The 17,319-nt window shown below is 40.3% G+C and overlaps 1 protein-coding gene across 1 annotated transcript; it reads left to right on the top strand.

Moving 5' to 3' along the window:
* The first annotated feature begins 96 nt into the window (after positions 1-96).
* On the top strand, positions 97-16,442 carry PPP2R3C (protein phosphatase 2 regulatory subunit B''gamma). The gene is made up of 13 exons (XM_040602263.1): positions 97-235; positions 1,013-1,140; positions 2,291-2,395; positions 2,985-3,097; positions 3,919-4,016; positions 6,802-6,872; positions 7,616-7,748; positions 9,151-9,206; positions 9,280-9,355; positions 9,998-10,134; positions 11,807-11,944; positions 15,226-15,285; positions 16,012-16,442. The coding sequence occupies exons 1-13, from the start codon at positions 187-189 to the stop codon at positions 16,198-16,200; spliced, it is 1,353 nt and encodes a 450-aa protein (XP_040458197.1). The 5' UTR covers positions 97-186; the 3' UTR covers positions 16,201-16,442.
* The last annotated feature ends 877 nt before the right edge of the window (positions 16,443-17,319 follow it).

Below are 17,319 nucleotides of genomic sequence, written 5' to 3'. Positions count from 1 at the left end.
GCACAGGGCGGGGCGGGGCGGGACGTGACGTTGCGCCGCGCGCCCTGTCAGGGCGGATGGGCTCGCTCCGCCATCTCGGCTGCGGGCGCGGCGCTGGCGGGGTCAGGTGCGCCGGGCAGGGGGCATCGCGCGTGCGCCTGGGCCCGGCCGGCCGGTGGGGGGCCGGGAGCGGCCGCCGGCCGGGAGATGGACTGGCAGCGGAGCCTGCGGGGCCGCCTGGCCGCCCGCCGCGTCCGTGAGTGCCCGGGGCCGGGCGGCAGTGGCGCTCTTCGTCGCGGAGCGCTGGGGGGCCCAGGCGGGGCCGGCCTGGCGGGGCGGGCGGGTGCCCCCGCGGGTGAGCCCCGTGACGGGCCCGGCGGGGGCAGGGGCGAGCGGCCGCCTGTCCCGTTGCTTTAGCTCCCCGTGCGGGGGCTGGCGGGGGCACCGGGCAGGCCGCGGGCTCTCTGCGGAGGAACAAGCGCCCTTGTTTTGGGGGGGGGTGTGAGAGCCGGGCGGGGCTGAGGGGCGCTGTGGGGGCTGGGTGGCGGGGGTACATGCACACCCCTGCGACAGCTTCGGCTGGCAACTGTAATCGTGAGCGAGCCCGCAGAGAGCTTGTGCAAGCCTCTGCTGGCGTGTGGTGGTGTCCCTGACGTTACAGAGCAAAAGGTGGTTCTGTGCTGCTGTGTGCGGTCAGCAGTAGCTAAAACGATGCTGTAAACAACACTGTAAACGAGGAATGCTGTAGCTCAGTCAGTCGTAGCTATGTATCTGTTATAATCACATACCCTTACAGAGGCTCAGGCGTGTGCAGATACTGAAAGTGCTGCTTTTTAGATATTCATACATGACATATTTGGTATGTCTGTTATGTAATTTACATAATAGGCCTGTGCTCTATCAATTTCCACCTTGTATTTGTGTTACTAAACAGCTTAGCTGTATAACCCTCAGCGTTAACTCCGTTTTTCAAGCTCCTTCCTACATTGAAGGTCAGGAGTACAACGTGAAAATTCTTTTCTATGTTAATCAGCTAAAAAGAGTGAGCAAGAGCTAAAAGATGAAGAAATGGAATTGTTCACAAAATATTACATGGAATGGAAAGGAGGAAGAAAAAGTAGCAATACATCATATATGAACATACCGCGATTTTACTACAGGGTAAGTGAGGTATCCAGATAAACTCCAATAAGAGGCTATTCTGTGTTATAAAATAAGTTGTGCTTATTCAAAGGGTCACTACAGCTTCAGTAGCTTAAGTAGATTGAAATCTGCATGATGTAGATTGCGAAGCATTATTTTCTGTTTTGTATAATTGTAGATTTCAGCCATTTCAAATAATTAGTAAGCATCTCATCAAAGGCAATGAAATAGTTTGCTAATCAGGCAATAGGCATGGCTGTTAACTGAAGATAGGAAGTCTTCTTTCTCTTTCAGAGAAACTTTTTATTTTAAGTAAATTTTGACATACCAATGTTACAAATACATATCTCCCTGTTTCTGTTGGGACATGATGGGAGGCTGCTTCGTGAAAGTGGTGTGTCATTGGTCTTGCAGACTAAAGATAGGTCTGTTGCTTGCATCATCTAGTAAAAGCGCTTGGTCCGGCAACTTATGTGTAAAGTGAATCAGATTGGGATGGGGGAATGTGGAGCGCAGGTTCAACATCATGATATTGCTGACACTTCTGCATGTGGCCACTCAGCTGCTGTCTAATCTCACATGGTCTCATTTTCCTTAGAATCATGAGTTTCTGTTGATTAAGTTCTCAAGTACCTGTTTCAGTTGATGAATACCTATGCAACCATCCAAGTTCTGGTAGTGCTGTACAGCTTTGCATATAAACATCTTTCATGCTAAGTGTTCTTCCATCTGTTTTGTTGGCCAAAACAAGTTTAGTAGACATGCTTTTGAGAGCCAGGCCTACCACAAAATAGAAAGTGCTGCTTCCTCCTGAGTAAAAACACTGAAGTAAGTGTCTTCTATGCATGAGCCTTCCTGCCTTGCAAATGTGGGAAAATGCTTACTGAGTGGTTTATCAGGTATAAGTAGGTCTCTGTTTCTCATGTTAAAGATGTCCTGCTTTAAGTATTTTGATACTGAAATAGTTTGAGACAGTATGCAAGTGCTATCCCTATAGAAGAAGCAGATGCCGTGCAGCATTCTGGTAGATAAGTCATTATTTTCTATCAGGTAAACAGCTTTATCAGAGCGTGTGAGTCAGGACTACCTAAGAGTCTTGCTAGATTTGTAGCTTTTGAATGCTGCCACTGTACATGTACAGAAAATTAAAACATCACAATTGTTCTAGCTGCCAGCTGAAGACGAAGTCTTGCTTCAGAAATTAAGAGAAGAATCTAGAGCAGTCTTTCTGCAAAGGAAAAGTAGGGAGCTGTTGGATAACGAAGAGCTGCAGGTAAGAAAATATTTTCTGTATGTCTCGTAATGGCTTCTGACAAGACTTTCTCTTTCTGCAGAGTTTGATTATCTCCTGTCAACAGAATCTTTTCTGTGCTAAGGTCCTTTGTATTTAGGCATGTTGGCTGGTTGTGAACTACTAGCTAAAGCTGAAGTGCTGCACAGTCTTGGGCTGGTAATGTCAGCACAAAGCTTCCTCATTATGATGTATATGAAGACTAAATCAATGGCTTCTGGTTTTCTAGCACATTCCAACAATTTTCCTAGTGGGCCCAAGAAGAAATAAATTCTCTTTATATATCACTGAGAGACTCCAAAGATGGTTGAGTTTACTGTAGTGCAAAGACAAAAGGAGCATGATCCTAGAAATCCTAGTGAGTGAGAGTGTGTCTGTGTTTTAACACCAGTTTAGAGCAGTGGAAATAATTGCTTGCTTGCTTTTCTGGCTGAACTGATGATGTGTACTGATAAACTGAGATAACCATGCAGCAAAACCACATTTTGCTGTGTTTCTTAAATGCTCTGTCATAAGCACATTGACATCTCTAGAGAGATACCTTCTTAACTAAATATAAACACTTTTTAAGAATCTATGGTTTCTACTGGACAAACATCAGACATCACCAATGATTGGGGAAGAAGCAATGATCAACTATGAGAACTTCTTGAAAGTTGGTGAAAAAGCTGGACCTAAATGCAAGTAAGGCTTACTTCTCTTGTATATGCTTACTTCGGCTAAACCTAAGTGCTGCTGTAACTTTCAGTTCCTAAAATAGATGGAAGCAGTTTAATGGTGGGGTAAAGTCATGTCCGTATAGTAATTGATAAACTAGTTGCTTTGCATCCTGGCAAAGGTGTATTGCCCTACATCTCTGAGGGAATTTTTTATAAAGATGTCTGCAAGATGGGTACTGCATCCTTTTGAAGAAGAAATTCTTATCAGCATGAGCATTTTTATGATATTAGTGGCCAGTAAACAGCACACTTTGTATTTGAAGAGGAAATCATGTCTCCAGTGATACTGCTCAGCCTTCCCTAATATTTTATGATGGAAGATTTCCTACCAGATGTTCTGTGTACACCATACAGTGAATATTCCATTTTTTTATGCTCCTGTTGGCGACTGCTGTTGTGCACGTAGCTTTGTGATTGAGTTTTGGGCGGAAGCAGATCAGGTGTCAGTACTGGCCGTTCCTTTTATGTGCATATTGTTGTAGAAGATTGGAAGTTACCAGATGTATTGTACCACAGAGAAGTGAGTGAAAGCTCTCAAAGCTCCCACATCACTGCAGAGCCTCATGAGCAGAAAAAGCAGCTGCTTTTTATTGAGTTTACCATTGTTACTTGGCAGGATCCCACTTGATGGGTGTAATGTAGCAAATTAACATTGTTGCATACGCAGAGCACGTTCTATATTGTTAAAACAGCATTGTAAAGTGTCACAGGTTCTAGATACTGTAAATGAATCTGTGAGTGCAGTATACTGCGATGTGTAGGAGTAGCTCTGTGTTTGTTTTGCAGGCAGTTCTTCACAGCTAAGATCTTTGCTAAATTACTCCATAATGATCCTTATGGGAGGATATCTATCATGCAGTTCTTCAATTATGTCATGCGAAAAGGTTAGTTGATGCTTTGTCTGTGTTAATAAGTTGTTGTTTTATTTTCAAGGCTATTTTAAGCTTTATTAGTTACTTGCTGTTCTCTTCAACAGCAGTGAGATCTAGCCCTTGATTACTAATCATGTTTTCCTGGAGGCTTGGGATTTTTTTGCTTACTAGGAGGTGGGAGTTCACCCTGTCTCTGAAATCCGCGTCTTCTGTCAGCCTGAGATATTCTTGATCTATTTGGTGTATATATATGTATTGTTATTCTGATTTCCTTTATTCAGGCAGTACTGCGAAGAACAAAACAGTAAAGCTATGTGGCAAGTGTGATCCTAACCGCTGTCATCAGACTGTCCGGCAGATAGCTTTGTTTGTTCTTTTTCCTTCCTTCTGCATAGCAGTGTTATCTACGTTTTCTAACTGTGCTTGTCAAGTATGTCAATATGTCGTTGTGCTTGTCACTATAGCTTTACCGTATTTTCAGCTATTTTTCATTCTAAATAACCACTTGGGCTGAAAAATGCGATTTTATTTTTTAAATATCTGGATTAGATTGTTTAAAAAGGTGAAGCTGGCTCACAGAAAGGAAGGTTGCCTCATTGCCTTGTCCCCTGGCTACTGTGCTCTTAGGTCTGGTAGAGCCTTCAAGAGGGAAGAATGGCACCTTTCCCCAGAGCAGCTCAGCTTGTTTAACTTAAGCTTTTTTGGTGCAAGAGATGAGAGATGTGTTGAGCAGGAAACTGGTGAGTAGATGGGCAGTTTATGCGAGAAAGGAGTAATAGGGCCATTTGCAACAAACAGCAAACCTATAAGCTGCAGGGTAGGAGACTTGAGAAGAAGTCTGTGAAAACTGTATGTATTTCGAAAAGGTCTACCCATATGGGCACAACAGAGATTCATTCAGAGCTCTTTATTTCAGTTATTTCACCCAGAAATATTAAGTCTTGTGTATTTATGGTGATACCTTTTTTAAACCTAAAAAACCTCCAACAAACAAAACCAAAAAGACTCACCAAACTAAGAGACAAGAAGCCTTCTGTTATGTCCCATCTCAATCAGATTTCATTTTCAGACTCTGGCCACCATAAGGTTCCATTACAGTGTGTGTTTGCAAGTCCCTCGTGGGTCAGTTGAATAAGGTCTTTGTGTTTTCTAGCTTACAGCATTGGAATTGCCTAATAAATTTAGCCTAGTAGCAAGTCTGTGCAGTAGCTGAGATCATTTCTATTGTACAGCGTTCTGTATGAGGGCTGAAAACCGAGCCAGGTATTAAAGGAAGACTGAAAAGAAAGGCTTTAGATTGGAATTAGTGATTTCCATCTGTATTTAATGTTAAATGTCCTTCAGTGTGGCACTGACAGGAGAGGAAAGTGGTAGATGATGGAGTCAGCTCTGCAGCTGCTTGGCCTGGTCCAAGTTGGGGCAGTGCAGTGTCTTATTTCACCTTAGTTTGAAGCTCATGCAGCAGAGCAGTCAGCCTCCAGAATGGTGCTGCAGCAGGGAAGAGCCCCTATCACCCTGAGGTTAAAACATCTTAAACCGCTGTGCCTCAGGGATGTGACGGTATTCTCTAACCAGCTGAACTCATTAATGAGCTTTTGGTTTTTTTCTTGTATGTGCCTGTTAGTTTTAGGAATAGCTGCATGTACACATTCATATACTTGTGCAGAACATGTAGCATTCTGTCTTTCTCCTTTCTACCTCCAGCTGGAGTATTTCCTACAGTCCCTGGATTACAGCCCTTCTTCCTTTTTCTTAATGATCCACAAAGTCCTTTGGGAGGTCACAAGAGAATGGTAAAGTTAGTAACTGGATAATGGCAAAGCATTTCCCAAAGCACCATCTGCCTCCAGTAATGCTCCCCCCTTCAGGCAGCAAGGTGATCAAGTCTGTTGGCTTTGTCAAAACAAGTCAAGCCTAGTAGAAGTGTCTTGAATCACTTCAGGGTGTATGGTGCACTTACCCTTAAACTTAAACTTCAGCCAATGAAGAAACAGCCTCACCGTATAACCTCTGTCATCTCTGAGTGATACTCAGTCTACCTTGACAAACACCTTGAAGAGATTAATACTGGTATGAAGAAAGCTCATATTTTGTAGGAGGAACTTTTAAACTGTGTCTTCATAAAATTAATGTTAAATTTAACATTGAGTGTGTGACTAATAGTTTTTATGCCTAATCTGTACGCTATTTCTGTTACTGTGCTTTAACAATGGCCTCAAGCATGTTGTCCCTGTACAAGCGTGTACAGACAATAGATTGTCTGATTGATGCCCCTTCTCACTGCAAAAATGGATGCTTGTGCTATTCTATTTGTCCTGCTGTAACTCAGAAGAGAGAGCAGGACCTTTGGCTGTAGCTGCAGCGTCTCATGGTGCATAAGGGGCTGTAGCCATCTGACAAGCAGTCTGTGTATGACACTGTACAGCTGGTTCTAATGCACTGAAAATGTGCTGCCACACATGTCTCTAGGTCAGCAAGAGAGAATCCGTACGATTCTGCATACCACAGAAAATGCTGTCTGCTCAGCTGTTTCTCACATCTGTCCATTATAAGGCAGTCTTGGCCACAGCGCACCATATATCACCAGTGACTCTTACCAACTTAGAGACTGAAATGGTGTTTTGAAGCAGGGCTGGTACATATCATGGCTTTGCTTAAATCTCAGAGAAATGGGTAATACTGAGAGACATTTAACATCCAGCAGTGCCTTGTGGCCTTTATAACAACTTCAAATTTTGGTGAGGCCTCAGAAGACCCCTAGGTTTCTTGCACTATAATTCTGTTTTCTGTTTTGCAGTATGGCTTCATCAGACAAGAATAGGTCTCAGTTTATATGACGTGGCAGGACAGGGCTACCTCAGAGAATCAGTAAGTAAATTCTTGATTAACTTAGTGTCTGTCTTTACTCAAATGACAAAGCATCAGAAAGGCTCCAGTTTTCTTCCAGTCTTACCTTGTAAAAGCTTGTATCATAAACTAGGTTGGGGGTGGACACGCTTGTTTCAATGAAGTAGCAGTCTCTGTATTCTAGAGATTTGGTGGCAAGAATGCTGCTAGCCTTTTTAACATACAGGTAATGCTCTGAAAAAGAAATCGTAGATTCCACGGTTTCGTGTCACTAGCACTTCTCTAGATTCAGTAGGATATAGTAGAAATCACAGAAAAGGATGGGTAGAGTGGGCCTTAATGAATTATTCTCCTGTTCTAACTTAATACTATAAAATAAATAAGAAGGTTGTAGTTACCACTCTACTTAAAAAAGATCTATTCAAGAATATTCAGCAATAGGATAATCCAATTAGGACTTACGCACTGGTATTTGAAAAAGGTACAGTTGAATGCATTTATATTTACATGTAAACATCATCTGCTTTGTTAATGTTCTGCTTTATTTGTAAACTGTTTCAGTCATGGTATCACATGTACGTGTATATGACCTAAGATTTCTTGCACAGAGACAGAAGCTTTTCTGCCTGCTTTTCTGCTCTTTCCTGCATTATTGCAGGATTGTATTTTTCACAAAATATGCTTGAAAGTCAGGGTGGCATACAGCAAACATGCAGCAATAGTAGTGTTTCAAATTTATTTTCTTTTCTTTCTAAATTCTGCAGGATTTAGAAAACTACATTTTAGAACTTATCCCTACTTTGCCACAACTGGATGGTTTAGAAAAATCTTTTTACTCCTTCTATGTCTGCACAGCAGTTAGGAAGTTCTTCTTCTTTCTGGATCCTCTCAGAACAGGTAGGTCCATGTTTTCAGAATTATAAATATGTGGGAGTATTTAACTTTTTAAATGTTTCCACCAAAGCTACTTATGCTTTCAAAGGAGTATGTAGTTGTCCTTGTAGGCTTTTGTTCAGCAATCTTGTATTTGAAGATTAATCTCCACTGAAGACATGAGTCTTTACATGGGTTAATAATCTACTTCTACAGCTAATGAATTTCTATGAGATACCCATCAGTTCTGTTACTATAGTGTTAACTCATAGAAACTAAAAAAATACGGTATTGTTCCATCATAATGCATCATTAGCAGTAGCTAATTTTATAAGTGTTTAGGGTGAATAGAAAACACAGCAACTAACAACTTTGCTGCTTGGCAGAACATTCACAGAACTGTGGAAGTACTCAAGGATGGTTATTGTGATGTGCTTTTATGATTAAATTTGTATATATCAGGTAAACTCATTAGACAAGGTTTGCAGTTATGGCTGCTAATCCTTATTACACATGTGGCTCTCTCAGACAATAGTTTGCTTTTTTGTATGCCCTTGATTTAGGTCACAAACTGCATGTGATTTCAAGATCTAGCTGTGCCCCTTGAAAACATCAGAGCTGTGTAGGCAGTAGCCTCTGGCAGAGGTAATTACAAACACGGTGTAATTACCTCTTCCCAATCTGTTGTAACCATATACTTTTTCCAGCAGTTCTGGTTTTGATATCCCAGTCCATGGGTCAATACGTAGACCCAGGTATTTTTCAGAGCTACCAGGTTCAATCGTATTCAGGGGAGTGCTGTTAATCATCTATGGAGGACAGTCATTGGTATGAGTCTTTTGTGGGCTTGACGTAAAAGCCATGGCACTTCTCCCCTTGTGTCTTGAGGCCGGTTAATTCACATAGAGGGGGTGTGTGAAGTTATAATGCCATTATTTTGCACAGCTCTTTGTGCAGTGTCTGCACCCCAGTGAAAGCTACGCCAGCAGAAGTGCATTCTGTCCTGTTAGCTTTGTGACATATCTGAGTTTCTGAAGATGTAAAAATATCACGTCACTTAAGAGATTCTTACTCCAAAAAATGTTTTAAGTATGCTTTCTTTGCATTTTTTTATTTTACATTTTGAGTTGATGTTGCATGCTCACTTTTTTTTTTCCTGGCTTTTAAGGCTTGAGGTTAATTCCTCTTCTGCCAATATCAGGCTAGTTTTATTCAGTCATTTTAAAAGCTATTTTCATTTTAGCTCTGAAATTACAGCCTTATCCTTGATGTTAGAATTTGGGTTTGGTTGGTTTGGGTTTTTTAAAAAGGCATTTTCTTTCTTCTCAGAATACTTCTTTCTTAAGTAGAACTACCTAAATGAGAACAGTTAAATGGATATGTAGCTGGGTAACTGTTAAAATGTGTTTTCCGTTTCTTGCTGCAGGGAAGATAAAGATACAGGATATTTTAGCTTGCAGCTTCCTGGATGACTTACTGGAGGTAAAGCTCTCTTAGCAGATACTATTGTATTTTAATTTATTCTTTCTGAATTCTAACTTTATGTTTCACTTAGTTAAGGGATGAAGAACTTTCTAAAGAAAGTCAGGAAACAAATTGGTTTTCTGCTCCTTCTGCATTAAGAGTTTATGGTAGGTTCCTTTTACATGTGAATGTGCTTTTTTCCCCTTCCCCCCCCCCCCTCCCCCCTGCTTTCAATGACTTAGTCACATTCTTAGTGTTATTTTTCCCAAGTTTGTCTCTTTAAATCCTCCTGGTAACTTGTCTTTCCAACTCCTATAGTCATCCTTATGGTATATCTTCCTGACTTTCTTTACAGTTTCAGTTCTCCACTGTTACTCTTTACCAGTTTTATCCTCTGTCATTTTTGCTGGTTGCACAATGTGCAAAAATCCTTTGTAAACTTCTATTTTGACTGTTCTATTCATGCTTTTGTGTTACCTTTTAGCTCTTTTTTCATGCTTACAGCAGATCTGTTAAAAATACAGTCTTAACCTTCTGCTCCTATCTGTTTATACCCAGCCTTTACTTTTGAGCTGTTACCTTAGGGTAGAACTATTAACACCTTATGGGAATCCCACTTCCCTTCCCTCCATGCTCTGTGCTCATTTATGATGCTCTATGAATATTATTGTGGATCTAGCATATTCCCACTTAACTTTATGATGAAAGTTAAATAAATGTTTAAAAAGCGCTAAATTTTCTTTCTCTGTTGAAACAGTTCTTTGCTGATACAGGTATATTATGTTTTGCCCTCTATATCTTCTCCCTAGGCCAGTACTTAAACCTTGACAAAGATCACAATGGCATGCTCAGCAAAGAAGAATTGTCCCGATATGGCACAGGCACTCTGACCAACATATTTTTGGATCGTGTCTTTCAGGAATGCTTAACTTATGACGGTGAAATGGTAATCACATATTTCCTTTTTTTTCCACAATATAAAAGGTTTGGCTTATTGAGATTGGAAATGTCTCATAATCAGTATCTTTAAAATTAAAAGTAGCTTGATTTAAAGTAACTTTTGTTTATCATTGTGCACACAAATGACCATGCCGCAGATTAGAAAATTAATTTTCTTAACACCAAAGCGATCGCGACATGGCTTAAAGACAAGTTGCTTCTCTGGAAAAGCAGAAGTGATATAAAATCCAGACAGCCTAGAATAAAGCTGCTTGTACATTCATTAACATAAAGGACATGTTGAAAAAATACATGGATGTAGCGGTGCTTTTTAGGTACGTGTACTTCTTTAAGGAGAACCAAAGACAAGTGGTACATTTGAGACTAGTGCAAGTTAGCTAACCTGTCCACTTCTTCATGAAGACAAGAGTGGTTTTGTTGTAAGTTTTCCATACCTGTGAAAAATGGGAAATCTAACTAAAGTTAAAATAAAAATTTGTATCTATGTTTATTTTGAAAGCTTTACTTAATATATTGCTGCTCCTGTTGCCTGCATTCAGATAACTGAACTCTAAAAGTGATAAACTGCAAATTCACTATGCATTTCTCCTGCTGCCTTAGCAGTTTTTTGTAGAGTCACAGAATCATTGAGGTCATGAGGAACACTCTTAGTTGCTCTTTACTGGACTTGCTGCAGTAAGTCCACCTCTCTCTTGTTCAGGGGAGACCAGAACGGGATCCAGTGCTTGCATGTGGTCTAAGCAGCGCTGAGTAGAGGACAAGGTCACCTTCTTCCATTTGCCAGCAAAGCTGTTCCTGGTGAAGCTCAGGATGCTGTCAGCAGCCTTTGCTGCAAGGGCACATTGCTGGCACATGTTCAATTTTGTTGCCCATCAGGACTTCCCAGTCCATCTGTGCAAAACTGATTTCTGACCAGTCAGTCCCCAGCATGTACTGGTGCATGGGGTTGTTCCTCCCAAAATGCAGGATTTTGTGTTTCCTACGTTGAATTTGATGAGGCTCCTGTCAGCCCATTTTTTTCCATCCTTGTGGGTTCCTTCTGAATGGCAGCACAACTCTGGTGTTTAAGGTAGACGGGGTTATTATATACATGGGACTGAAGGATTTCTGTCCTTGTCACAACTATACCTTGATTGGGAAACCAAGAATCAGTACTAATGAAAAAGTGTGATACATATGTGGTAGAAGCTTTAGTAGACATCACAAATGATTTTCCAAACTACCTCCTCTGGTCTGAGGATTATATACTTCGATTGGCTGCATAGTTCACTGTTTGGTACCGGTAGGCTTACTGCCACTGGGCATATAATTTGTGGTAATTAAACCCTTTTATATGGCTTTTCTTCACTAGTTGTGTACATGCAGCACTCTAAAGATGTATTAAACATTGTTTAAGAAGTGTATATAGCATGTTTAATTTGGATTTATGCTTGGAATGTATTTTACTTGTAAAATGGCAGGTATTCCTATTGTCAGCAATCATTAAAAACTTAACTTTCTGTTCATGTCGGTGGTAGGAGCCATTTTCTGTTTCATGTTGTCTTTTTCAGAAAATAGAGTGATCCCCTACAATGAAATAGTTGCCAATTATAGAGTTCCTGCTTGCAAAATCAATTTTGAAAGAAGACTGTAATAAACATGATTGTATCTACTTTTAGGACTATAAAACCTACCTGGACTTTGTGCTTGCATTAGAAAACAGAAAGGAGCCTGCAGCTCTGCAATATATTTTCAAACTGCTTGATATAGAGAACAAAGGATACCTGAATGTCTTTTCCCTTAATTATTTCTTTAGGGTAAGTCTTTTTGTACAGGTAGGCCATTTTCTGTGTTTATAGTGTTATAGCCTGTGTGCTTCTGCATGCAGATCTGCAGGAAATCACTTTAAATTACTACTGTCCACTGGGAGGCTGGTAACTACTTCTAAGAAGATTTAAAATATTAAAAAAATAATATTCCAAAACTTGGAAAGAATTCAAAAAGTATTTTCGACATTTTATCTGCAGGTGAAATTAACTGGGGTTTTTTGTTTAGGAAAAATATTTTCTTTTTTAATTGAAATTGTCCAAAGTTGCCTAATGATTACCTGTTAAAATCTCTTACGGTTCTAACTGGTCATTGGCCATGGTTTTAATTTCCACTGTAGTCCTAAAATTCAGTAGAAGAGATGAAAATAATGAAAGGCAGTGATGGGTCTGTACAGCTGTGGGATTTTTCATTCAATGTGTTGATTGCAGAAAGCTTCTTGCATTTTTTTTATATTCTGTATTTTTATCTGTTACTCCCAAAACGGACGTAAAATAAGCTTATATTTTTTTTTTTAGTTGCTGTTAAAATTAACCTAAGGCTTGTGAAGTATTCCTCAAAATTGTGTTTTGTGTGTGAGTGGGGTTTTTTGTTCTGGCTTGTGGTGGTTTTGGTTTTTTGGGGGAGCAGATGTTTTGTTGTTTTGCCTTGGGTGGGTGGGTGTTTGTTTTTTAAATACATACCTGAGGTATCTTGGGAGGGGAAATATGATGCAATAAAGTGGTATCTTTGCTGTGAATGGTTTAGCCTGAGTTTTGAGTGTGATGCTTTTTTCACATACAAAATTCCTTCAGTGATACCTATTCAGACACAGGGACAAGCACTTGAATTTTCTGTATTCTTTTTATGGATCTTTGTATTGTAACTGTAAAAATAAACAATGCCATTGTACTTAGTCATATGCTTAAAGTATGACAAACAAGGTACGTATTTCATTCAGCTCATTAAGTAAAGCATTCAGGCCTGCTCAAGACATAATCTTATATCCACATTATTTCTATATTGTAATAAGTCTCTAGTTGAACATGAACTTTGATAGTGACTACAACCATTCTGTAAAAATAAGACTTCTTACCTGGACGACCTTTTCTAAAAAAGAAGGGTTTATTTTTTTTCTTTTCCTTTTTTTTTTTCTTGATTTGTTTTTAACAAAAAAGAACCAACACCCAAACCAAACAAAAAAACCCCAAACCACAACTTTTTTTTTCTTTTAGTGCCTTGGAACCATCAAATAACATAGGGTAGAATGGGCTTTTGGAGGTCACCATCTCCCACTGTCTGCTCAGAGCAGGGTCAGCTTCATGGTTAGGTCAAGTTGCTCAGGGCCTTCTCCTAGACAGTTTTGGGTATCTCCAAGGAGGGAGACTGTGGCCTCTTTGAGAAATGTCTTCCAGTGTCTGACTCACCCTTTCTTTCATCTTTGCCCAATTGGAATACCTCTCGTGGCAGTCAGTGTCCACTGCCTCTTGCCCTTTCACTGTGTCTCTCCAAGAAGAGTCTTGCCATGTTGTCTCTCACAACCTGCTAGGTAGTTGAAGACAGTAATTAGATTTCCTCCACCACTTGCAGCCTTCTGTTTTCTAGGTGAATGAATCCCTGTCTCAAGCCTCTCCTCTCAGCTTTGCTGTGCTTTAGCCTCCCCAGTCATCCTGATAGCCCTCTGTGGGTTCCCACTGGTTTGCCAGTGTCTCATAAAGGCGAGCCCAAAGCTGTAAGGCTGCATCTGGAGTATTGCATCCAAATGTTGAGTCATGAGGAATGATCACCTCCCTGAACCTGCTAGTTATGCTTGTCCTAATGCAGCCCAGTATTTTATCTGTCTTCATCACTACCAAGGAACCCTGCAAGTTCTTGTTTAATTTCTTGTGCACTGAGACCTCCAGCACCTTTCCTGCCAAGTTGCTTCTAGCCAGCTGGCCCCTAGAGCGTACTGCTGCATGGGGTTATTCTGCTGCAGGTGCAGGCAGGATTTTTGCATGTGCCTTTTGAACTTCACCATGAACTTTGTTTAGCAGTTGTAGCTGTGTTGTACACTTGATGGGCAGCTGTCAGGCCAAGACTTGGCAATACTTAGGGTCAGGTCCTAGGGAAATTAAGCCATGACTCATCCTTTCTCCCTGCTTTTACAGCTCACCATTCCCACCGCTTTCTCTGCTTCTGTTCTCATGGCAGTAGGAGGAGGGAGGCCAGGGGCCATATCAACTGTCTCTGACTCTGATTTTAGTAAAATGTTGTTAATGTAGTTTTACAAAAACATCAAATTTAGTGTTTTTGTAGCACTAAAGTAATTCTAACACAAGAGCAATTTAACAAGGTAATTCTGTATGAGGTGCTGTGGCATAGCTATTTTTGCACATGTCTCCAGGTACATACTTACTCTGTGGCTTGGGACTACAGCAGGTACTTGATCGTATCCAAAATGTGTCCCTCCTTTAAACTTTTGGAAATTGAATGTTCCAAGTTTTCCTTTAATCAGAACAGTTCCTTTTGAGTCTGAACAATTGCTTTTCTGCTAGCGTAAGGTGGGTAGGTCTGCATGTACAGAGGCTGTGCTGATCCAGCTGTGCTGACAAGGCTATGCAACTTACACTAGTGAAACAGTTTTGTTCATAGTTGTTGCTTGCAGGCAGAGGTTTGGTGATGCAGCTGTTTAAATAGTACCACATTAAAAGAACTAATAGGGAATCCTGTTTTGCTCAAAGTGAGAAATGTCCGCTTATGGCATGAGCTGGGGGGACCCTTGCATGTGTGGACAGATGCTCAAATAGACAAATCCATAGTCTCCATCATGATGTTGTTTGATCAACCAGAATATAAGCTCCATTTTCAAAATCCTGGAAAGTGTGAGTAGCCACACTGCTTTGTCTGTCTGCTGGTTGGTCTCTTCCCTTCTCTTTCCCTAGCCTGTATCTCACACTTTGTCAGCAAACTGAACCTTCTGGTTTGAGTGTATTACTATCTTAAGCTTTGAGTGTTGAGTGATAATATTCAAGTGGCTGCATATCCCATTTGCAGTGTGCGCAAACACTGGTCATAATGGAAGTTGGATTCTTACCATACTGACTAAGAACTGTGAAGCCAGAGATAGGTAGCATTGATGATGCCTTAAGTCACCCCAGCCTCACCTGTGGAAGAGTTGATTGCAAGCTGTAACATGAATGTTTTGTTACAGGGCAATACAGCTTAAGATGCAGAAGCACTAAAAAGTTTCATATAGTATTAGTGTGATACTGCACTACCTATTCGTAACTTTTCTGGGTGTTTTTTCTAGGCTATTCAGGAACAAATGAAAATCCATGGACAAGAACCGGTTTCTTTTCAGGATGTCAAGGTTAGTTTTACTGAATAGAGTACTATGTGAAATACTTGAATAAGCATTTCATAATGTACTTACATCATAGTTTCTAGGTCATATATTTATGTGCAGAGTAGCAGAGATGATCTGATTTGTCCTACTCACAGGTTTGAAAATATCTTTCTGTTCAGTAGTTGCTCTGTAAGAAATCTGGTATGCAGCTGTTATAGTAGTTTCCTTACTAACAGACAAAGTACCTGTTAAATACACGTTGCTGTTTCTCACACCTGAAGATACTCATTATGTCTATTTTATGGTTCAGGATCATCCCTTAGAGGTGGGGGAAGACTGGTGACTAAAAACCTGTCTATAAAACACTTTGTTACTGCCTACTTTACATTTAGCAGTTTTAGTGCTTAAATAAATACAAGAGCTTCTGTAAAACTTGCTCATACAAGCAAACTGAGTTTCATGTTGCCAATTTGAGGCCAAAGCCTCCCCAAGAAAGCCAATTATTAAGATGCGGGAGCTGAGCACATTGCTACTATTGGTAGCCAACTGTTCTTTGTATCTTACATGATTTGGGACTGAACAGTGCTTTTTTTAATGTGCTTTTTTTTTTTTTTGGTAACTTGGTGTGGGTGTCACCGTTACCCAAAGATCATTCTGTATATGGCATAAAGTAGCCATTATTCTGTTATTATTATCATTAATGTGTGTGTGTGTGTGGGGAGTTTCCCCAATTTGACTTTTCTTTCATAGGATGAAATCTTTGATATGGTGAAGCCAAAGGATCCGTACAAAATCTCCCTTCAAGACTTGATCAATAGCAGTCAAGGAGACACTGTTACCAGCATTCTAATTGATCTGAATGGGTTCTGGACATATGAGAACAGAGAGGTCCTTGTGGCCAGCGATAATGACAACACTGCTGATGTTGATGATACGTGACTTTGAATAGGAGCAGACTGTATCCATAGGGATCTCTCAGTTTGATGCGTTAACTGTTGGAAGCTGGAAATGTTCATTATCTGAACCAATGGCTCTTCCATGTTACTCCCCTCTGGACCTTTCTCCCCCCTACAATATAAAATGCGGTACATACCAGAATTGCAGAACTCGTTTCTGAAACCAAAAAAGCAAGTGTTTAAGACGTAAAAACTACCTTTTGTAATAAATATTTTTGGACTTTATCCCTGTGTACCAAGCCCTATCCTTATTTCACTATGCCTTTCTAAATGTGAATTTATCGTGAAAGTAAAGATGTGGTTCTTGGTATCTTCAGCATTGGCCTGTATCCACTTGGCCATCCCAAGCCTCCCACCGCGTTCTGTTGTAAAGGCAGAAGTCTTCAGTAAGAGGTAAAGAGTTTCAGCCTTTTTGTCCTACATGTATGTCCAGCTTTATGTGTCTAACAGAAAGGGTAAGTAAATAACTACTTAACTGATGAGTAGTTACCTAATTCTTAAGAGGTTTATTAACAAAAATAAAACCGCACTAGCTTTAGGTCTATTTAAAGCTAGTCCAAACACTTGTATAAAGGTTTTCACCAACTGAACCTCCTGTGCAAGTATTTTATATTGCTAACTTAATTGTACAGCTGAGCTACAGCAGAAGTTAAAGCAGTGAAACTCTTACTCTTTAACACAGCTGTAGAAATGTTTCATCTTCCCGATGAAATTACAATAGCTCCAGGCCAGAGGTGGTTGCAGTCCTGCATTATTTATTAATCTGAGTAGTGCTGAACACACTGAGTATGCTAAAAACTACTACATGAGATTGTAAGGAAGGGGTGGAGATTGTATAGTATTTTGAATTTCAGCACTTGAATATTCCACCAGGATGTGTGACTCAGTAGATGGAAACTATGAACAGGCACATGCACCTGTGTGCAGACGTAAAGTTTCAATGACCACACAATTTTAAAAGAAAAGCCATAGCCAACTTCCAGTTCAAAAATTATATTAAATATAAAATAACAGATTAATGCATTTACAGAAAAATTAAACCATTATGAAAGTAACCGCTTTCATACAGTTTGCAAAAAACTGAAGGAAGGATTAAGTTAAG

Source organism: Falco naumanni, chromosome 7, assembly GCF_017639655.2.
Source record: "Falco naumanni isolate bFalNau1 chromosome 7, bFalNau1.pat, whole genome shotgun sequence".
NCBI classification, from domain to species: Eukaryota; Metazoa; Chordata; class Aves; order Falconiformes; family Falconidae; genus Falco; species Falco naumanni.
This window is presented reverse-complemented; position numbering and strand designations above follow the sequence as displayed.